At 30.4% G+C, this 25,253-nt stretch overlaps 1 protein-coding gene across 2 annotated transcripts; it reads right to left on the reverse strand.

The window, feature by feature from the left end:
- Nucleotides 1–137: 137 nt before the first annotated feature.
- Nucleotides 138–23,311, reverse strand: LOC113396418 (27 kDa hemolymph protein-like). Of its 2 annotated transcripts, XM_026634340.2 has the most exons (8): nucleotides 23,097–23,311; nucleotides 22,446–22,621; nucleotides 8,095–8,207; nucleotides 7,564–7,727; nucleotides 4,418–4,560; nucleotides 3,531–3,671; nucleotides 3,089–3,124; nucleotides 138–1,912 (listed from the first exon to the last, which is right to left on the reverse strand). In XM_026634340.2, the coding sequence occupies exons 1-8, from the start codon at nucleotides 23,131–23,133 to the stop codon at nucleotides 1,820–1,822; spliced, it is 903 nt and encodes a 300-aa protein (XP_026490125.1). In that variant the 5' UTR covers nucleotides 23,134–23,311; the 3' UTR covers nucleotides 138–1,819. The 2 variants fall into 2 exon arrangements, with proteins under 2 accessions (XP_026490125.1, XP_026490126.1); XM_026634341.2 differs by lacking the exon at nucleotides 3,089–3,124.
- Nucleotides 23,312–25,253: the final 1,942 nt, after the last annotated feature.

The raw sequence follows: 25,253 nt of genomic DNA on the forward strand, positions 1-25,253 counted from the left end.
TCAAGTGTTAGCAAAATAGACATTGGGTGGACAAAATAAAAAATATTTTCAAACAATACAATAATTCGAGAAAAACTAAATGATTATTCAAAAACTGTTGACGTGAAGGGCAAAGGGCATACGAAATGATAGTAAGATAACATTAAACCACCATTTTAATGAAGCAACATACAATATTCATCACAACATAGCTCTAATAACTACACTCACTTTCCTCGCACTACTTTACCACAGAACAGAGAATACAGATGTGCCATACAGACAACTAAAACGTAATTGTACAGGATATTTTATAAATCGACTTTGAAATTATGATTGCAGTAATATACCGATCATCTTACACATTTCCGCCATGTTGATGCCACTATATATTCTCTGTTTCGAATTAAAAAATATATGTAAATAAATGTCATGTTAAAATGTTTCTTGGAATGTAGATCAAATATAATTCATTAAAATGTAAATACAAAACAATACAAAAATATAAAATTAAAGCATATTTGTCTAATAGGCCAGCTCTAACCAACAAATGATTCAAAGTTATTTATCATGTTTAACATAAATGATTATTGGTTTTGATCTTAAACATTTCTACGTCTATTACAGTATATAGTCCAACAAATCTACTGAACGCTAAAATTACAATACAATAAAAGTGTTATCGATTCACGTATTTCAACTTAACCTCGAGAGCACTTTCCTCTACAGTATTTCACAACCTAATAAAAGTTAAGTCGAAATATAATGTATGTATGACGTCACGAAAACTGCATAATTACTAGAGGCTTATAATAATAGCGATAAATTCTAATAGTAATATAAATCGCATCAAAATCTACAATCAAAAATATAAAACGAAGTTCATTGATTTAAGTCTTAAACATTTTTTTTCCAAATAGATAAAATTTTATGGAATGGTAACCCGGGCTTATATATTCAAAGTAACATTATACAGAGAGCCTACAATACTACAAAAAAATACCATCCAAACCCCCCTTTATCTCTAGAGTTTTTATTAAAAATATATCTGCAATCATTATCTAATTCGGATGGAAGCGAAAAATTTGGCGATCACTGGCATATGAAAATACAATACACACTATTTTATCACGGATATGTAATTTTCAACGCTTAAGCATTCTAATATAATTAAAGGTACGCTTCACAACTATTACAATATTTGGTTTCAATTGAAACGAAAATAGCTACAAAAATAGTAATATTCTTACCTACTTTGTTCGTATTAAGCTAGCAATTCATATGGATACTGAAGAATTTTGCCAAATTACAGCTTTAAAAAAAAATCGTTCTCAAAACTCAAAGACGAACCGTTATTGAATGAAAATATTTAAATAACTAGACCAGGAATACATAAAAAAGATTATTATATTGTATATTGAGTCATTTTTAAAAGTCCCAAGATAGTTTTGTTATAGGCCTGTAAATGTTATCTCTACTGACCATAGGCCTCCATTCAGCTTGGAGCTTATATCTCTACACCGCTCCAATGAGGTTTGGTGGATTATGTTAAATTTATTTAAAACATTAGTAACAAACACATCTGACCAAATATTTCGTTTTGTAACGGTTCATCTTTGTGAGATACAACTATCTAAATAAAAAATAATATATCAGAATAAATATTTACTTTCAAAACATTTTTTCATTTATCGTTAAGGCGATTAAATGATTAATAATCATTAAAAAGATATATATTTAAAATGTATTAAGCAAAATCCTTCAATTAACCTTTGGCGATACGTTAAATAATCAAACTAAAGTACCAGGGCGTCATAGCGTATGAGGCGATTGCGTGTACTTAGACAAGTAGGGCGAGTACAATCATACCCATTGTAATGGACTTGAATGTGAGACTGTTGGCCGAGTTTGGTTTGTTATTTAGCGTAGTGTCCTGGAACAGAAACAATATATTATAGTTAATCTATATTAAGAAAACACACAAATTATTCTAACCTAAGCTCTATAGCAATTTAAATCATCATGCATATGGGGGTTCAATTTATCGCAAATAGTCACCCCTATCACCTCCTAACGGGAATACGTCGCATTACCAATACAGGGTGTATAGTAGATATTTATTTTGAGGGTAGATATCTTATCTAGCAAAAAACCACTCCTAGAATTACATTCCTTACTGGATAAATACATTGTATACTATTTTGCGATATCTTAAACAAGCAAAACATTTATCTAAGAAAAAAAAGCTGGGACGTTACATCTAAGTCGCATTCCCTTCGTTACAATACAATGAAATAAAATAAAAACAAAATCTTATATATTAATAGCGCAAGCCGATTTTTGTCCCAGTGATTATGGGACGATAGCTGCACATAAAAAAATCGGTTATGGTCTTATTTTGAAGAGCTCCATTCGTAGATGTGCAGAAAATTTAAGAGGATTCTTGATTACTATTTACTAAATTGTAATGGTTTAACAAAGAATTAATTTTAGTTACTGGCCCATTAGGGAGCGGTGCTACGGCTGTATAAGAAAAAAAATATTTTAAACAGAGTAATAACATTTTGAATAAACGCGAAGTGTCGCGGCGATCCACTAGCTTATAACATATTTTTGATGCTAAACATTTTGGGAGCTTAGATGTTATGTCCCTCACTCACTCTTTAAACCGGAACACTACATTAATAGGTAGGTATTGCTGCTTGGAGGTAGAATATATGATAAATGAGTGGTACCTACCCAGACGGCTTGCACATAGCCCTACCACCAAGTGAGTATTATAATATAATGTATATTTTCTAAATACCTTAAAATGCAATACATAATATAATAACATTGCAGGCGATGTTTATTAAGAATATCTTTGAAACGAATATAGTAAACTTTCGGCAGATATTCGTCAGAAACGAATGTGCAACGTTTCCTTATATGAGAGAAATACAAAAGGAACTCATAAATAAGGCTATATTTATAAGCACAATTAAAGCGTAATATTACATAACTTAATATATTTGCTTCACATAAAGAAAAACGTAAGCAAAACAGAAACAAAACGTAACATGTACATTAACGAATCAAAATAACGGCACATTACAAATTAAGGACTTACGCCATTTCTTTTGCTCGAATTTCCGTCCGCTTTTTCCTATTGTGAACAATTATAATTCAGTAACATATAATGATAATAACTTATTATTCATTCGACGAATATAATTCCCATTAGAAAAGGTCGATATGTCGACGAAAAACGATAAAAATTAACTGAGCGAAATGTTGTTCACTACTGTATAAACATACGTTGTCTTGATTTTTGTATATTAAAATAGCTTAGTATTATTAACTTTATAACTTTTTATTAAATAATACATTTTTTTCCATTTTCCCCTGCAATTAAGTTTATTTTAGGGGAACGACCATAGACCCACCGAGACCTCAGGATTTTATCACTTACAACTTTCACTTCTCTAGGCCGCCCGTATATCATACAAATTGTACCACTTCGCTGATTTTTCTTTGTATTAAATAAAAACAAGTCTCGTATTAGAACTTACAGGCAATTCCTTGCATGGTGTAGATTTTCTGACGAATTTGAAGAGTGACTCGACAATGTTCGCCGACGTGGGCGTCGAGCACGTCTCTAAAGCGTTCACAACGCAGACTTGCAGTTCAGCGAATTTATCACACTCGTCCTCCTGGAACGTAAAACCAAAATATTTATTAACCAAATGGCCTCTTACAAGCACTTAAAAAGTAAAACATATAAATACTAATTATAAAAAGACAAAAGTACTTTTGATTCGTCATTTCACAACATAAATCAAATTAAAATTACCATCGGTCGAAATGTAGATTCTACTTAGAACCGGCAAGGAACTAAATAGTTACATTGTTTTTATTCAATTACAGATAATTTTAAGTGTTTGTTTCGATATGTACTAATTGAAACCGGTTGGACCATCACCTAAGTAATGCGTGTCTTCTGTAAAATAATTATTTGACATGAGGATAAAACCTAAGCGAATATTACGCTACACGAGCAAAGGTCATTTGAAACGAAAGAGACGCCCAGGAATATATTTCAAAAGTATCGGAAAATATATTACTCAATGTTCAACGGTAAACTGCAATTAAATGGTTCAGATAAGGGTCGAATTCACAAACAGCCGATAATTTTATTTATTAACAATTTGGAAACGCCCTACGGCTGATTGTGAGCTATGGACCCCTCTCTCATGGAGGCGAAGGTTTTGTACTGAGATTACCAAGCTGTTCCAATGCGGTTTGGTAGTAATTTTAATGATACATTAGGAACATGAAAATTCAGAGGTTCTTTTCCTGGTATAAACTCGCTATCTTAAAATTGCTGAATCTTTATATTTTTTTCTAAATAAATAAGGCAAGCGCCGTCACCATAAACCAAATAATTGTGATATCTCACCCCAAATTTAATTTCTGGAATGTTGTCAATGGGGAACTTGTTCTGGTCGTAGTGGAATTCCGATCCGAGGGTGTTGTTCGCGCAAATTTCGAGCTCAGCCTTCTTCTCGTTGAAACATTCTGGACCGTTTTCGGCGATGAAAACTGGAAATATAATAACACTTATTATTATTCTGTCCCTTACATATAAATATGTATCGTGTAGTTTTCAAATGTGCTGATGGTAAGTGGTCACCACCGCCCAGACATTGGCGATGTAAGAAATATTATCCACTATCGAAAACTGTCAGCAAGATATAAAGCATCTAATCCAGTACTAATCGTATCAAGAAAAAATAACATTGATATTGTGACATAGTAAATCGGAGGCGATTCTGGGTTACGTTTCGAAATCGAATTAAAGCCAATTATGATAGAGAGATACAATAGATTGTTAGTCAATCCGATGATGACTTTAATGTCCTCTGAGGATTGAGAACAGAATATTTTATGTTATTTATTAAATTGCATTAGTTGTGTCAAAAGTGCTCAAGTATTTTCGCCATTATCATCTATACATATAATAAAAATAGAGTGTCTGTTTGTAATATTAAAATAACCGATTTTTACTAAATGCAATGCATGTATACAGGTACATATACGAAAACATTAACATTTTTTTTTAATTTTTGTCTATTTGTCTGTCTGTTTGTTTGTTCCGGGTAATCCCTGGAACGGCTCGACCGGTTTTGACGGTCCTTTCACCGGCTGAAAGCTGATATAATAAGGTACTCCTTATTATATCAGCTTACTTAGGCTACAACAATATATTTTTTGTTAAATTCAATTCAAACGCGCACGAAGTCGCGGGCACATCTAGTGTTAAATATGAGCATACAAGAAATTCGATCGGAAATCATTTATTTTGTCACTCATCGAAGTGGTAATCTACAATAAAAGCTCACAGTTTTCCAAATTCGACAACCATTGTTATTGATAATTTAAGTAAAGTATGTAATAACATATGAGCGTGCATTTTTCGTTTACCTGCTACTATTATTTTCAAAATCCGTCGACAAACAGACCAGGAGCTACTGAGAAACCGTGCGTATCTAAACGTAGATTTATAAATCATAAGAGCGACTAATAAAAAATAAAACCGAAGATCGGTAATATTATCATAACATAATATAATAAAGTTACTAAAGTAGGTACTATTCGCTTCAAAAGGTTTTATCGACTAAAGTTGTTTATAGTCAGGCGATCTCGTCTGACTTTTGCATGAATATGACAAATAAAATAAGGGAGGTACGTTAGAATGCTGCCTGGAATAGATATGGCATATTAAAGCCTATTACCCAAATAACTTCGTTCTGCTTCGACCGGTCGATGACGTCATTATTGAGTTTATCTATCTCATAAAGAAAATATACGGCAATCTTTAAGGTTTTCTACGAAACAATAAAAACTATTAAATCAACATACCATACTTATATGCGTATACATATTATTTAACTCACTACATAAATATGAAAATAATATAATTAAGTACCTATCAAACGGAAAAGGTGACATTCATATTACGAATGAAATATCAATATTTATCAGTTATTATCTAATCTGACCTTTATTACCCAAATAAAGTGTTACCTACTGCCGTAGGTAAATTGACAGGCAATTAGTAAATTCAGTATGAAGTAATTCTTTTTTAATTAATAACAAGATTTCCGTTCATCAATCTAGACTTCGGCTGCGTGGAGGAACATAAATAACGTTTGGATTTTATGTTATTTTTATTGGTTAGTTGTACAAGTTTCGTTAGAAAATTGTTATATAATTAATAATTACTACAGCAATAGTTTAAACTACCAACAAATAGTCACTTTGTGATTGCCGAGAAAACTTATCACAATCAAATAAATATCGCTGGGTACCATATGAAACCTTCAAAATATTCTAGGTCAAAACCTTACAAAATCTCCGCAGTTTTCCTTATTCTCTTAATAACAGATCTAGCAACCAGCAGTCATTATGTGACTACAGAGTACAGCAAATGAACCGTACCATATGGAACCTTGAAAAGGCACAAAGAACAGTCCAAAGATAATAAATTTGACATTAAAAAAATATATATAAGAATCGCTGGAGACAACATTTTCGTTATTGTCTAACTAATAAATAAATAGTAATATAGTAACAGATTCTCCACGATCTATCACGAATATCGGCTCGTTTAACAATATTTTACAAATATAATAAATAACATTTTAATAAATTATACATGAGTACAGCGTAGGCGTATACAAATTGTAGTCAAATGAATCCTGACGTGTATCGATTGTGTAATCAGATTTGCAAATATTCATTAATATTGATTAGTTGATTGGCAATTAATAACTTCTAATTATAATGCTGTTAAATAAATAAATATAAATAAATATTCGACAACATCACATACATTACTCTGATCCCAATGTAAGTAGCTAAAGCACTTGTGTTATGGAAAATCAGAAGCAATGACGGTACCACAAACACCCAGACCCAAGACAACATAGAAAACTAATGAACTTTTTCTACATCGACTCGGCCGGGAATCGAACCCGGGACCTCGGAGTAGCGTGCCCATGAAAACCGGTGTACACACTACTCGACCACGGAGGTCGTCGAAAATAAGCATTTTATAATGCCACACAGACACACACACACACGAATGGAAATTATTCAATCAAGTATGGATTATGATCACTGTTACAAGAAAATTAAAAAAAAAACATCGTAAATTTTTATAGTTTTTTTTATGGCATTGGTTAGCGGACATGCATATGGGCCACCTGATGGTTAGTGGTTTCCACCACCCATAGACAATGGCGCTGTAAGAAATATGAATTCCTTACATCACCAATGCGCTACCAAGGTTGGGAACTAAGATGTTATATCCCTTGTCCCTGTAGTTACACTGGGTCACTCGTCTTTCAAACCGGAACACAACAATACTGAGTACTGTTAATTGGCGGTAGAATATCTGATGAGTGTGTGGTACCTACCCAGACGAGCTTGCACTAAGCCATACCACCAAGTACAATTACACAATACAACTTAAATGTACCAACGCTTTAATTTGTAAAGATTATGCTGAATTAAATTGTTTTCATTTGAAATGGTACTTACGTGCAATTCTATCTCCCTCCTTGAAGCATACAAACTCAGCTAATTGTTCAGAAATGTTATAGACAGTCTTAAGGTTCTTTTGTTCTTCAACCGAGAAGCAAGGCTTTACTGACTCTGTCATGTTTCGGAAGCAACTTTTGAAAGACGGTGTTTTTTCACAATACCTAAAAAAATCGTTGTATCGTGACTTTAACATAGTATTTTTAAAATTTTATTGATCATTTTTTTAATACAATAATACAGATACAGGAGATGGATACAGGCCATTTAAAGACAACATTAATATTGATTATAACAATTTTGACTACCATTTCTGAAATGACAAGTAATTCATTAATTACAGTCTACACCCCTAGTAAGGTAAGGATTTCTATCCCTTTGTATTTAAATCGTTTTGGACAACGTCTGTGGATGTAAAATTTTGATATTAAACTAATGATGATGAGTTGGACACTCGAATATATATATACCTGAGTGTATATTTATATATTAATATACTTTATTTAGACTTCATTATTTAATTTCACTTACTTCTTGAAGACCTCGTCTACTTGACCTGTTGGCTTTGCCGCTTCAATCTCATCTTGTAACTTTGCAGGATCGACCAGTTCTTTTAAGCATTCGACGAAATTTAAAAATGATTTCTGAAAAAGATAATATTACAATGAACACCGCAGTCCACTCAGCGGTCAATCCCTTGCATAAGGATTATTACCAAACGATTTTTATTTTACATAAGACATACATATTTCAATTGTAATTTAGTTTGCTTTTCATTGATGGATAGATGATAGGTTCGGAGAGAGATGATTTTATCTATATAATACGAATCAAATATTTATTTTAATTGCATAAAAGCATTTAAAAAAACAAAAACATTCGATACTTGAGCTGATAGCTAGGAAAGTACTGAAAATCGACTTGATACGATATTATAGCGTATATGAACTTCTTAAACAAACAACGTAGCTACTACTATAATGCTCTAAATAAGAAAGGTCCTACTTTAGTAAAAAGTTGATATACAAATAGTATTTTGACATTTATTCCTACACTCAAAACTAATAGATTTCGGGAGTACACTTCTAAAAGTTAGAAGTGATGATTTTGAAATAATATTCCCTAGCATTCCTTGGTACACAAAAAAAATTACACAAAGCTTCCTTTTTTTTTTCAATCTTAGCTGGATGTAAATTATTTGTAATTACAGAAAGAAGGAATATAACATCTTAGTTCCCAAGGTTGATAAAATGCATTCGCTATGTAAGAAATGATTAATATTTCTTACAACGCCAATATCTAAGGGGAGTTATGACCACTTGCCAACAGTTGGCCCACTTAGGCGAACTACTACCAATTCTTTAAAAAAAAAAATATGTTTAGGTGTTTGCTCAGATTTCGATGTACTTAGTTACTATTTTAATATACTTTATTAAAAACGCACGCATGACAACTAACAAGTAACCGTACTATGAATGTTATTTAATATAACAACGCTGGCAATATGACACAGTCAAAGTTCAATTACTATAATCAGAACTCTTTATGAGATACACTGATACACCGACGAACAGTAATTCATGATAATTCTAATAACATTTACGTTTTACCATTGACCCATTTATTATTACTCACAATTTCATATTAATAAAAATTTTAACGATTTGCTACTTTTAGGTAGGTTTACAAGTACTCTTGAAACACTTCTTCTTTCTGATTATTATGACTTTAAAATAAACCTACACTGGACATATAATTTATAATACATGGTCTTAGGGCTCTGTGCCAGCCAGTCAGGGTAGGTACCACCCACTGATCATATATTCTACCGCCTTATAATGCAATACAGTTAAGAAATAATTAATAATAACTTATATAATGTAATAACTTATAATATAGATATAAAATTAAGAGAAAAAGTAATAATATTTGTTTAGCGAGATTTAAACAACACTTGTATAACCTACTACTACATGAAGACCCAGCTTCAAGTAAATAGGAACGTCAAATAATTAACAATTTTTAATATAGTTTACAATATTTATTTTTCCAGTTTTTGTTACAATCATCCATTATCTTCCGCTTTTCAACCCAGATTAACAATTTCCATGTCAAATTCAAAAATATTCTTCCTCCACTTTTTTTATAAAAATGTCAAACCAAAAAGTATTCATCACATTTATATAATTCTGTGATTGAATATAACTCAATAGCTAAAAGCTATACAATTTTATTTATTATTTATAAATATTTTATATAAAATAATTTATAGGCTTACATACATATGTTTACGGTACTATGCAAAAAAAAACCTTAACGCGACTGCCAACAACACCTAGGTATGTAGAGTATCGTACGAGCGCATATAATACTGACAAAGAAGGCACATCTTTGATATTTAATATCTAATTAAATATCAAAAGTGCTTTCTTTTGTGTACATCTACGCCATTAGCGTTTGCTTCGTCCTTCTTCGCCCTGGGAATAGTCTGCTCCCGGTAAGGTTATCGAAATGCTAGGTAAGTGGGACATCAACAAAATATGGCCCATATTATGGACATCCTTGTTCGTATTCGTATCATGCGACTGTATATGTAAGTACATTGGAAACGAACTTTTATGAACCCAAGGCTAAAGGAACATTGTTTTGACTCGTGATAAGGCTTGCGACTACAAGTATAATGTAATAACACTCATTAAAGGCAAATTACCTTTCCTACATACGTTCATATGTGATTACGCTTTGTTTATATACTTCTTATTTTACGGTTTTACGGTAGAAAAGTCCAACGTTTATTTTTTATTAATATAAATATATGTATTTAATAATATTAATAAAATACCAATGTTATTAAGAGCGATTAATTGTGAATTCAGTAATGGGTGTGTCACCAACGGTGGTGACTTTTCAACGTATAACATCAACACGCGGTACACACGCTTAAAAACTTTAGATCCAATCACATTGATGAAAAACATAACGAGAACCAAAATTGTAGGTTTACAACTTTGGTGATGACCATTTTTCGTGTAATATTAAAAAAACGAGTTATTCAATAAACAAAAAATTCAAGATGGCGGATGACTGAATTGTTGCTTATATTTTTTTCGATGGCAGCCCCGTTTTTGATCGAATTCGAGGTAAATTGGTTACTTCAAAAATATATTTAGTTATTTTCACAATATGAATAAAAAAAGTACAATAATAATTGTAAATTAAACAAAAAATAGCTTTAATTAACGTTTCTGTGTTAAAGGATATTATAAATCTTCTTAGATAACACACCTTGGTAACGAGAAACGATTGTCACCACTCACTGGCCGTTTCAAATACATAAGCTCTAACATTGGAAAAAAAAAGAAAAAATCCCGCTGAATTCTCGGCTTTTCTCGGGTCTGAGGTGTTTCTTACCAAATCGGTGGTAGATATTTTGACAAATAATAACGTAATATACTGAATAGGGTTATATGAAGATGAGGACATAACCAAGTGCATCTCATTAAGTAAATATCAGTACAGTTTGCAGATAATTAATGTTATGGCTATCGACCTGCTCTTTAGGGTCGAAGTGTGAACTTACATAGGTTACAATCTAACTCATTTAAGGGGCATCTAGTCTATTCTTTGAGGGAAATAATAGTTCCAAATAAACCTTTATTGTACTAAACATAAAAATAAGTTTCAACAATTTTAAGTCTTCATCTAGCATTTCCAGGTTTAAAGATCAGCGGGTCCTGTGATGTGTCAGGACACGCTGATCTCAGGCCTTTTTCCGCTGTAAACTTGATAATAAATCTCATTATATTTTGGCCAGATTCATAATATAGATTAAATAATGTTCAAATTTTTAATATAGTATGCTAATAATTTTATGAATGCATAGACGATATGTATACAAGGCTGTCAGACGGACAGACGTGATCCAATAAAAGTTCATCGGATAAATACACAAAAACAAAGAAAAGTTAGGGATATAAAAAAAATGTTTTAAGAGCGCTGTAATCGCCAAAAGAGCAATCTCAATCATCCTTTTAAAAAAACTCAAGTAGTAAGTGATAAGAACGTTATTTATATATATGCAATTCTGAAAATACAAATTTATGCATTTTTGTTTGTTATGTCTTGTAAATATGTAGCAAGTAAAACATCGATCTCGTCCTCGCTGCAGATGTACCAATGATCACAACGAACAGGTTCAGATTATAAAACAAAGGGCAAACGCACAAAGCGACTTTTTGTTAATACGTCAAACTTTTATGAATTATTGCCGTATTAACAAATTATTAATTACTACAAAAACGGTATTAATGTTATCATGCAGCCGCGCCATCAAGCGACGAGTTACATTAAAATAGTAAAATAAAACTTACGTTTATTTAAAATAAGGCATATTATTTAACAAAAGATTAGGTATGTAGATGATTAACAAAACGTTGACACGTTGACTAAATAGAGTAACTACCTTCTTGATATAATCTGCAAACCGGTGATAGCTTTACGTGCGATACAATTCCGTAAAATTACGCCTCAAAAATGCCTACTCGAATAAAGTTTTTTGTTTTTTGTTTTCCGCTTATTCGATCAAAAAAGTGGTAGTATATAAATACAGGTGTGCCAACTGCCAACTTTAACGGTAATCAGTCAAACGGTGTCGTAGTCTATTAATCTTAAACAGATATACCAACATACATTTATACATAGAGATAGATTAATCGTTAATTTAATTGTTCAAGACTTATAATCAATGAAAGGTCGCGCACTTATTGTTATTACTTTTATTCATTAGTTAATGACTTGTAAACATATCGATTAACTGAATAGCGTTGTGTGTTTAATATATACAACGTCAAGCGTTCCCTATTACTGTCACCGTATTTGAAGGGAATAAGTATAAACGAATTAGCCAATAACTTATATGGGCACATATAAGTTATTGGCTAATTCGTTTATCAAAAACATAGAAATACCACTCGTATTTCATATGTCACGTGATCCAAATTATACAAAAGAAGTCGCTCCGATTCGAATCAAATGCATTTTTCTAAACGTAAAGATAAATTATTCCCAGTATTGTGAGAATTGTTTTTTTTTTTTTTTTACAGACAAATTTTCGGTCCAATTTCAATGGCATGCAAAGGCAGTTCCGATGAGAGTATTTGGAATGATGCCAAGGTTCCACCGCACTAGGTTATCTAAGAACTACTTCCCGATTGCTGGAAATGTTACAAAACTTTATGCCTTCCCGTTGATGTTCATACGTATTTCAATTACCTAAAATTTTGCATATTATATTAAATTCAATAACAACATTTTTCATTTTGCATTGATAATTTATATCAATATACGGAAATGATTATTTCGTGATTTATAAATTAAATAAATAAATACTTTTTTTTTTTTTTAATTTAACAACAAAATAGAAATATTATGGATCACCTAAAAAAATAAGTAATTCAAGTCGTCGACTCTGTCAAAGTTCAAAGTTGTTACTAATAGAACGGAACGAAATTATTTAATAAAATACATACCTACACTTCGCGGTACATTACATACATTAGTAGCTATTTCTGTTTTCAGAGAATATTAGTGAGTTACTTTGCGCAGTTTGTGTTTCGAGTAGGCATTACCACTGTCCGGTTCGAAACAGCAACTTTCACATCGTTAGGCGACCCATATATCTTTCCAGTTATTCAGGGATTATACGGCAATATTCAAAATAAATTGACACACGAATAATAATCATCATCATACTCTTATTTCTTGAAGATTGGTATTGTTAGAAGAATTTCGACAATCAATAAGAAAGTGTAATGCTTCAATGTTGATTAAGAAAATTAAATTTACGTTGAACAATTTTAACAACGATATATGAATACTAGCTGCATGTCTCGACTTCGTACGAGTGAAATAAGACTTATATTTTTATTTCGATAGCAGTTCCATCTACAGGGTCCACTCTAAACTCATAAACACACCAAAAAAACATCAAAGTCGGTCTAACCGTTTTAGGTGGACGATTTAAAGTTTAACTTTAAATCATCCGTTTTAAACATAATTTTCCAACAGTAACCATTTGTCGCTAGATTTTCTTCATTTCTACTGACGATTTTTTCGACATATTAAGTGATCAACGACGTATTTTAGTGAATAATTAAAAGGAAAGCAAAGGTCGAAATCACTTCGACTTTTGTCGAATACGCTTTGTCAAGGTAGAGAATTGTATCGATACTTACACAGCAATCGAATAAACATGTCAAAATTAATGGCACTCACGAACGATAAGGTTGTTTAAAAATAGTTGTTTTTTTTTTAATTTTCGTTACTTGGCAACTTAGCTTTAAGAGGCACTCGACGCCATATTTTAAACACTTCAAATAATATATTACAAAGCTTCCTCTGTGTTAAGAAATGCCTAAGAAAACAAAATTTCAACTGAAGTACTTAAGCTTTTAAGGAACATGAATGTGAAAAATATGACATATTTAATTGTGTTGCAATAACTTTTTCTATTTTAATAACACCATCCATTTTAACAGAGGATTTTATCAGTCAACGTATGACGTGCTCCTTAACAGGCCCCCTTTATCTATCAATTCAAAAGCAATATATTACAACAAAAACCATTAAATTCCTCTTAAAAATAAATCAAGGTAAATATAGCTTACACTATATAAATTAAATAGTAATACATATAGTCCTAAGTCAAATCAATGCTTATTACAAAATCATTTCGTAACAAACATAATTCTGACGAACAATATTTCTTATATAAATGACCTAGAGCTAAGATTTCCGAAGAAGTACTTCCTATATCATGAAGTTACATAACACCACATTCGTATAACCAAGTCCTACAGATTCTATTGTCATAACCCTTTTAAGTAATACTGTAAAAAAATATATAAGTATAACATTTTATAGAGATTGAAATCACTAAATAATTTAACGTTTGTTCCAAATAGATTGACACATAAAGGCTAAATTTTGATAAAATCTATCAAATATGCGGAAAAGAAATTAAATTTTTCCTTTGATTGTAAAATTCCAATTTATTATTAATAAAGCACGCTTATTTTGTCACTTTGTTCATGTCCGATAACTTTTTTTAAATTGTTTCATTGATAAGATTTAACACCGACGTTACTTAGCAGTTTTTATTGATTTTATATGTAAATATATAGTTATGAAATTAATCTAAATTAAATAATTATTTAAATATGAGATCCAAAAACGTAGTTCTAGTGATGGGCCGAATTTGTTTTGTTATTTTTACCGATTACGATATAACTAATAGTATTCATATTCGTGGTTCGACTTTATTCATGCTGTATTTATTCCAGTAAAGTAAACTAAGGCTAACCTATCCATTTAAGCTCGTGGTGATATGGCATGAGCCGTACAAGTGTTTTTTTTTTGTGAGTGGTATCCACTATCCATCAATCAGCACATAAGGACTTTTAAAGCTACAATAAACAACGTTTAATACCTATTGATTGAGGTAATCTCAAACACATTTAATCTAAATCAAAGTTATCTGTGAATGTTGTAATCTCGGGAATATTTTTTATCTTCATAAATAGTTCTGCAATATGTATTGATAAGTTAGATAAAATAAGTAATCAAATTTGTTAGCACAAATCTTTTGTGTACGCGCAATCTATAATAAATATAAATCGTTTGCCGCGACTATTAGCACACAGCCACAACTAGTTAGTCTGGAAAGTTGAAATTTGGGACGTCGATATTTTTGTTTTTATAACGTAGATTTTTGGCATTTTTTTATTAAAACGTAAGTTATCGGAAGGAATAACAATTAATGTTCTTTAAAGTAGTAAATATAAAGGCAGTTTACCCGTGCGAAAATTTTTCGTAAAATTAACTCTTATTTTTGATATTTTACCTACCTACTTATAAGAATGTCTACTACAGTATGAACATTTTTTGTAAATAAAGACACAGTAACTATTTTATTTCCAAGATTTTTTTGTCGGGTTAAGTATGAGTATTTTTTATCACTGCAGTGTTGGCCGATACTGCGCTTTGCTGATACTTGCATTACATTATTGTTTTTCATCTCTTTATTTAAAAAATATATCATAACCTTAATTGTATATGAACGGGACTCAGTTTTATGAAACAATATCGATCATAAGTAACTCCAATGCTTCAACTTCGCTTTGTGAGGTTAATAAATTTAATTTATTTAATATGTAAATAATAAGTTGATATGAAAACAACGTCTCATTTTATCCCACGAACTAAAACAATTACAATTAAATTCGTATAACAATTGGTATTGTTTCAAGAAGTATAATTTAATTTAAAAAAAAATCGATTTTTATAAATAGAAAATTCGCTATTCCTATAGGCTTTTCAAACAATGCCACCATTAACAAACCACTGTGATCGTTCATTTCTACGTATATAAAAAAGTTCTATTCAGCCCCGGATTTACGGTGTTCATGTTACCTAGGCGGGCACTTGACTTTTAAGCCTTACCTTTCGTATTGTGGCTATTAAATACTCCGATGTTAAAAACCAAGGAAATTGTACTATTTATTAAGTTACATGATGATAAAGTTTTTTGTTATGTTAATTCAAATTTCAATAACTACCTTGTAGTTGGAATACCGGTTTACAAGAGACCCCGGTTTTGGTTATACAATAACTTGACATATAAATAATATAAACACATGTTATAATGCACGTTGAATTAGTTTTAAAAAATCAAATGATGTCAACCTTGATAAGTGTTATAACTGATTAACGAAATTATCACAAATATGATTAAATGGATTTTTTTAGCAATTAGGTATTATCATTTAAACTTGAATCAATACACACACTGTGTAAGAATTTCTGCAAATTGTAAAGATTAATTTTGTACACTTTCAAATTGACACGCTCAATTTAATTCAGGATATGAATAAATACTTGATACTTATTTACTAAATTGAATTGTATAGTATAACAATGAATATCTATTGAAATTGATCTTCTTGTGCATCTTAACCGATGATAGCGGGTTCAAACCCAGTCAAGCACCGCTGAATTTTTATATGCTTAAACATAAAGTTTATAATTCATCTCGTGCTCGGTTGTGGAAGGCCGGAGAAATCCTGCATGAGTGTAAGTTCAATGAAATTCTATGTGTGTTCTACCAACGCGCATTGGAGCAGCGTGGTGGAATAAGCTCCAAACCTTCTCCTCAATAGGGAGAGGAGGCCTTTGACGAGCAGTGAGACATTATCTTCGGTTTTTCAACCAAGTTTGGAAACGGTGGTTGTGTCACTTTTCTAAATTTATAAAAAAATATTTTCTAAAATTATAAAATTTTAACCTTATTAAAACACGATTTAAAAAAAGCTTGAAAGGTCTGGGTGTAGTTTGGTTTTAAATTGAAAATATCGAACCCAACTCATTATTTACCAAAACGGTCAAAACATGTTGACTGGGTTTGAATACATAAACGATTTAAGAAACGTACATCATTAGTAATCAATACTGTAGTCTGTTGAAGAATATATTGTAATGTGTTCTCGGTTTGTCCAAAAAATAATCAAGGCAATCAATTACAATTATCCAATCCTAGTAAGAATTAAATTAATTAAAAAACAAAAAAAAAACAATCGCTTCATAAATTTGCTTCCATGTACACTAAAATTTAAAAAATATTCTTAAAATGTCTATTTGGATCCAAAAGAAGCAAGGCTATGTTAAAATATAAAATCTTATTTTCGGAGTCGGCTTAAAAAAAAGAACATAGGTATATGTACTTAAAAAACTATTTGTTTATATATTAATATTCATTCGTTTTCGACTGGTACGTGTCAAGCGGAGAGGATTTATAATAACAAAATCCTAGGGAAAATATATAGCCAGTTTTTTTCAAAAAGTACTACGTAACAATCATTTTTATACTAGTGGGTCTGCCGCGACACTTCGCGTTTATTCAAAAGATTTTTTAGGAATTTCGGACCCTATGACAGGTTTTGTTTTGATTTCATTTTATTGTAAACTCCAAGTCACATATCTACATTTGGCGCCAAAATTATGAAACCTTGTTTAAATGAAATATTTAATGTAAATAATATACATTAGTTCAGTTAGAATTGGAGTTTGTCGATAACAATTTAATTTCGTTTACGTTTTTCATTTTTTTTCGTATACAGCCGTAGTACCGCTCTAACCGGCCAGTATTTTTTTCCGTTCTCTAAAATTAATTATTTGTTAAATTGTAACAATTTAGTAAATTACAATCAAGAATCCTCTTTATTTTTCTGCAAGTCTGTAAAACGAATGTACAAATGTTTTACAAAACAAAATATGAGTGAAATTACAAATCACATACAACTGTTAAATTGGAATACGAAAAATGTTGAATTAGATAACTTTTTTTTTTAAAACGTTTCACGCAAAAACCGCGGGATATTTTGACATGAAATTTGTATCATATTCAGCGTGTTTCAGAGAAGATTTTTGATTAAAACATTATCATAAAATATAATTCAATGTATGACATCGCCAAAGCAGGGCTTGCATTTTTTTAAATATGATGATTTGCAACGACTTTGTATGTTATTATCGTGACGAAATAGACTTAAAAACCTAAATATTAACCATTAGAACTAATTTAGTCTGTGGTCGAGCGAATCATTTTGTTGTGTTTTTATACGACGTTCGTATAATTCTTATTTTACATAATATCTATTATATTATATACACTAGAAATAGGATACACTTAATGTCAATGATCAGTATGAATTCTATAAAATGTGGGAGAAGTGTAGTATCTTATTGTGCGTACAAAATAGCAACTAACTAAATATTATGTAAGGAAGATCGAGTATCGCAATCATAATTATATTGCATGCCTTCTATTTAGATTGTGCAGTCATTGAAATGTACACGTTTATTCCTGTAACGCCTGTCTTCGTCTTACATAAATACAAGGTCAAGTTTAAATGGTTCTTACATATGCATTGCATATTAAAAACAAACCAATTATAAAATTACGTAACTTACATGTTGAAAATCGAATCCAATCTCTAATAAAGTAAGGCAGATATTGTATGAAATACGACGTTAATCTTTTGGTCACTCATTGAAACAATGTTTTTCAAATTATATGAAACATTCCGCCATATATATTCTTTTTATAATTATCTATCCTATATATTCTTTTTATATATCTTTCCCTCATATAATTTTTAAAAAGGGGGAAAATCGATTATCGCAATGAAAAGAGTAACTCATTCACATTCACACACAACCGTTTTACAATACAATACTGTGAAATGACGATTTAAAAGTGTTTGTAAAAGCGAACTCGAATCAAGCATGTATCCTCTTCTACTCCAAAAAATAATAAAACAATTAGAAGCAATAGATGTAAATACGGATATAGCAAATTCAGAGTTCCACTTCGTACCCTATTATTATTAACTTATTTTCCAAAGCTATCTAGACAGTTTTTTTACTTACATTATAACATTAAGAAATACATTACTAAGGGAACCTTCGCCTTATTTTTCCAGGATATGTTTTCAAATATTTTTAACAATACGAAAGTAACTCTATCTGTTACCTCTTAACGGTTTAAACCGCTGATCTGATTTAGTTGAGAATAGGTATTGAGATAGTTTTGAGTCCCGGGGAAGGACATAGGCTTTCTTTTTTTAATTCACCATTCGAAGAGCTAAAATACGGAGTGACGGTTTTTGTGGCTCAGGTAAAGTATTATAAATTTTGCGCGGGTCAAGCCGCAAGTTCAGCTAGTTTATCGATAAAGCCCAATTGAGCAAAATCAACGACCTCTTAAAAACAGTCATAGTCGTTATGCCGTACGGGTTGTTCTTAATAAAATATTATTAACAGCTTCGTGCTCTTTTAAAATATTAAATTACCATATCCTGACCAAAAGCCGAGGTATAATTACACGCTTACTTTCGTTGTACATTGAACATATGGCCGCAAAATACAAAGGTTCATTGAAACCAGTCCAACGACCTACGTGACTGTAACCAAAGCCTTTGTGCACCGTTGGCAAAAATTTGACCTGCATAAATTAGGGTAGTGATACATTATTAGTCAAAACAATATGAAGCGTACGGCTTTGGAATAAATCAATTTTAAATTATATCTACACAAATCAAATTAATAATATGTCTTTATGAATACATGGGATAAGTTAAATTTTCAGATCAAAGAAACAATTAATTCATTACAAGTTACAACAAGGTATCAAAAAGGGATCATGGAAAAAAAACGATGGTAGGACTTAAGTTATTATAAATTGTAGACGTATAGTCTTTGAGCTAATTTATACTAATATTATAAATGCGAAAATAACTCTGTCTTTCTATCTGTTGCTCTTTAACAGCCAAGCCACTGAACCGAATTTGATGAAATTTTTTATGAAGCAAGCTTGAACTCCAAGGAATTCCAAGGAAAGGTGCTTTTTATACCTAATATCTGAAGACCAACCCCTGAAACGAGCGAAGCCGCGGCCTACTAAATGTTACATAAATGTTATTCGTTTGTTTTTTTTAAACGATTTATGATTATACAATATATTGTGGAACATACCCTTACTTCAACGGGGACTTCCCTCTAAATGTTATTAAATAAACAATTGTATCGTGTTGCAGGCGGCATCTTTAACCTTGGTCACTTGGTAACTTTTTGAATGTACAATAAGTATGATATGATAAGTATGAATTTATATTGTGATGTTAATTTTTATATAGTTATTATCTACCTACCTGCTTAATAATATAAATGAGCAAGAGTGTTTGCTAATTTGCCTTTCGGTCATCATTTAAGCAATCGATTCGACGTAATATATATATATACATATAATTTATGGTCCGGATAACAAAAAGTTGCGAACCCGCGGGATAAAACTATACATTTAGACACATTCTATATTCTATCGTCCTATGTCTATAATCATAAAAAAATTATGTATTAAAACTGATTAAATTTATTGAGAAGATAATAAAAGATCCATTACGCCTACTATGAAAACCATTTATATCTACGGTAGCTGGTTGTTGTTAAAAACAAATTTCCAACTTGTTACTATAAACTGTATTTATTACCTCGTTAAAATTAACTTAGAAATATTTTTTTATTAAAATAAACATGTATATATGTTAACTATTTTGAGTTAGGTAATTTAAAATTAGTGGTAAAGTTAAAATGTTTATAAGAAACTTGTAAAAAGAAACTAAATCAATAACTCCCCTATTGTCTACTAATATTTAGGTGTAATAAAAACAAGATTAACTTTACTTAAGAAATAATATAGAAAATGAAAAATAACTTAAATGGTGCTTATTTTTTAAATATAGTGCCCATTTGAATTTTTCTGTATGGAAACACTTGCTATAATTTAATATTGTTAAGCACTCGCACCATGTTAAGTTAAACACTGATTTATCTCAACCGTTAATTTTAAAAGTAAAGCCAAATTTAGTTTCATGATATTATTTTACAAATGAGGGATTCTTAAGTTATATAAGTCAAATCAAACCTATAATATGTAAATAACAATATGAATAATTCAATGACTATGCATAATCTACACTTGTTACAAAACAAATTATAAAACATAGCATAATATAAGATTTATTTTTATACTCATATATCTTAAACTTTGTCAATAACATTAACTAACAGTATGTTTGTTAGAATTAGAAAGATGTATAAAAAAATATATTACTAAAAAAATTAATTTCATACAGGAATCTTGTAATTAAATACTTTTGCAATACTGCTTGTTTAATTTCAGTGTTATTTTTAATAATATGTCAACCTTTGCACATCACCTTGTAGTTTATGTATATTTAAATATCAGTTTGTAGTTTATGCAAGGACGCACAAATTAATTAACTCTTATTTTGTTTAAGCCTGAATAGTCAGAAAAAAATCTACAATATTATTTCATCAATTCCCACATATCTTACTAATATCAGAAATTTGAAAATTTGTATGTTTGGATGTTTCTAACTCAATCACGCAAAAATGGATGATTGTATTTGGATAAATTTGGAAAACTGATAAGTTTTACCCTAACTAAACATAAATGCTACTTATCACCAGTCCTCGCTGCTCACATAGTCAAAGCAGAGTGCAAAAGCTAGTATTACTATGTTGAGTATGAATCTTTTTTAGATAAAGAGACATAGTAACCATCTTATTTCTATAAAAAAAATTTTTTAAAACAAATAATGTGTTAATGAACTACATATGCATTTAATTTAAATGCTTTTTGTTGAGTTAATATTCCTTTATGTTTAAGTAAAAAATAATATTGATTTTTACACTTCCATACAAACTAAGCTGTAACAATATGCATTTATGTATATAAAATTCCAATTAATTTCTTTTGCCAGTTCTTCTCAAGCAAGCGGTATTCATTTTCGAACCGGTAGTACAAATATTGAATAAAGATTTTGACTTTTAACTATTTCATTGAACAACCTTGTACTATGAAAAAGGTCTTTGAACTTTGAACCTTCATAGGTATCTAAAAACTATATAAGGTATATTTAAAGGTTTTTTGTAATGAATAAGTTTTAAATATGGGTTTTAACAACAATATTTTATGTTGTATGGTTTTTTAAAGTTAATATTAGTTGTCAATACAATTACTGTTTTTTACAATTACAGTATTATTTTTAAGGATTTTGTACTTTTTATAAGCACATAATAAACAGTAAGATAAAGTTGTTTTAACTCTTTTAAATTAAGTTTTATTTCATCAATGTAGATGCAAAATATATTAGAATTTAGTTTACAAGATTTAGCTGCACCAAGTATGTGCAAAATTTTATTTAAATTATTTAAGTTGGTTTAAAGTATATCCATAATCTTACCTCGCTTTGTGGATAAGCTTCTGTTCCTCCATTTTCTTCACATTTTTTCTTAAAAACTTGCATAGATTTGTTTTTCAGTTCAGTAACTTGCTTTTCATCTACCTTTCCTTGAAGTTCAGGAGGCAAATTATTGATAGCATCTGAGAGAGATGGTTCTGTCTGGGCCCATGTCATGCCTTAAATAAAAAATCTTTTAAAAATAAAATTATAACAATTAGAATGTATTTTCTACTAGGGTATTAATAAATACTTTTTTTTATTGTTTTATGCATTCACTTATTCAACATTCACAAATTTTAATAAAAAGAGTGAAATGAGTTTATGATGTTAGCAGTAGGTGTTTTGATTAAACATTTTGAAGGTACACTATGATTTAATTTATTTCAATAGTTTAAGAAATATACGAATGGTGATGGTACATATGAGTCAAACTAATTTTATAATAACATACGTTACATTAATTTATGATTAATTATAGGTGGTAATGTCAATTTTTGAACTATGAACCTATGATAAAACTTAATCTAAAATTGCCATACCAGACAATAACTGGGTATATAGAAAATTTTCCACTTCCTATTCATTTATACACAATGTGTGAATATTTTGTAGTCAAGTCAGATTAATTACAATAAAAATAAAAAATCTTACCGATGCAAATTACGAATATTATATATTTCAAAGCCATTATAACAAATGTGATTTACTTAAAATAAAATTCAATAAAACGCAAATGCCCAAAGTCGTCAATGTAATGTGAAATCAAACCGGTTACGTTGAATCAATTTTTGTAAACCACAATAATAAATAACTAACACGTCACACGCACTACTCCTTCCGAACTTTAAACTAAACTGATGTCTCCTGATTGTGATAACTGAACAGTGTTGCCACATTGATTCTTATAAAGGGGCCGTTGGAGAAGACGGCCAGATAAAGCAAATTTTACCATCAAAAGGGGTGAAAGAAAATTAAAAAAAATATAACAAATTAATTCAAACATTTATTAAAAACTAAATAGTTAAAAATCGAATTCTTCAAAATCGTATTTGCTGAAGCCAAGCTCAGACAAAAGAAGTTTAGTTCTCTTGAGTTTGCGGGGGATAAAAATTTTCTAAAATTTTTTCTGGTTCAATTTATTTTTTTAATAAAACAATAATAAAATATACTGTCCTCGTACCACAGAGTAATAAACTATTGTCATCGTGGCAAAGTAAGGTCATTGGTCACAGAATTATAATTTTTTTACGATTTGTTACTTTTGGTCAATGATAGGGATGGGCAAATGAAGAAGAAATATCGATATATATCGTATCAATATTTTTCAAATGTATCGATAAATATTGACTAAAAAATATCGATATGTTGATATTTCGATATTTTTTGCGCAATAAGCGATTATCTATAAAAATTTGAAAAAAACTTTAGATTGAATACACATCTGGCTGTTTTGAAATCAGTTTTACTATTAATAAAAAAATCAACATCATAAACACAATGAAAATTACATTAGTCAAACCAGGATTTGTCTGATATTGGCATCAGGAGCACTCTTTGTTGGATGTGCTCCCCTGTTAATCTGCTCCTATCATTCGGCACAGCCAAATTCACCACTGAAGCTACCCTTTCAGATGACACTGAAGAAGCTTGGCAAATCAAATATTTTAGAGCGATATCCGAGAGAACTGGCGTGAAATGTCGGCAATTTACCCAGAACTTTATTGGATCAGATTTTCTTTCTAAAAGTGGTTGGTCCAAATACTGCTTCAGTTCATTGGGGACACAGCCTCTGCTTGGAACCTCTGACGTAGCTGTGTTCAGGTTTAATAATTTCTCATGAAAATATATCGATTTTGATACGAATTTGATATCTGAAAATAAGTATCGAAAGTCGATATATCGCAGCAAAAAATATCGCTGATTTATATCGTTTTTTTCTGAAAAAATATCGATATTTTGATATATCGATTTTTTTAGCCCAAGCCTAGTCAATGATGTTTTAGTAAACAGATATGTTATAAACGCGCAAAAGGTGAAGACTAGAAAAAGTCCTAATTGGGGCGTATTGTCTTTAGTCTGTGTCGCGCACGACAACGAGTAATACGTTTCGTGCTCCTCGTAATAACTATCCAAATACCATCGTGTGTATTTAGAAAGTGTACCAATTACGATACCAAAGTTAATAAAACACAAGGGATCTCATACCACATGTAAGTAAGCAATATACTTTGATTTATTAATATATTTCATTTATTTTTCTAATATTCTGATATTTGGAGGTTAGAAAATAGAAAGAGATGGAAAATACATTTTTTTGTCATAAGAACGGCAAGGATGCTTGCGTTCCGGACATACACACACAGAATAATAGTACAGATGCGAATATTAGGCAGTAAAGTCATCTTTACTCCAGAATTCTCTTTTTCTTTTAATAACCTTTTTATAATTTTGTTTGATACACTTAATTATAAATTAAACTTGTCGAATATAAGAATAGAAAATATAAATAGTTTATCATTAACATAATATGTTAAAATAAAGCTACCACTGAAATCAGGCTTTAACAGTAGATCGCTATTGTTCGTAAACAAAGAAATAAATCATTTATATTACCTTACTGTGTGACAACAGCGAGTTTGACTATTCACTGTCTTTTCTTCGTAGGTTTCTAACTTCTGAGATTCGGCTTCAAGAATGGATCGCAATTGTTCGTAAACAAAGAATTGAATGCAGTTGGACGCCTTCAAAAAGTAGTAGAATTTGTAGCAATAATTTCAAAGCTACCGATAATTATTCTTCAAACAAAGG

Source organism: Vanessa tameamea, chromosome 6, assembly GCF_037043105.1.
Source record: "Vanessa tameamea isolate UH-Manoa-2023 chromosome 6, ilVanTame1 primary haplotype, whole genome shotgun sequence".
In the NCBI taxonomy this organism is placed as follows: Eukaryota; Metazoa; Arthropoda; class Insecta; order Lepidoptera; family Nymphalidae; genus Vanessa; species Vanessa tameamea.

Coding starts and splice junctions, on each gene's coding strand:
- LOC113396418 (XM_026634340.2), bottom strand. CDS start 23,133: ATGGCTTTGAAATATATAATATTCGTAATTTGCATCG. Junction 22,622..23,096: donor AATATTCGTAATTTGCATCG/GTAAGATTTTTT, acceptor TTTTTATTTAAG/GCATGACATGGGCCCAGACA. Junction 4,561..7,563: donor GGAGGGAGATAGAATTGCAC/GTAAGTACCATT, acceptor TTATATTTCCAG/TTTTCATCGCCGAAAACGGT.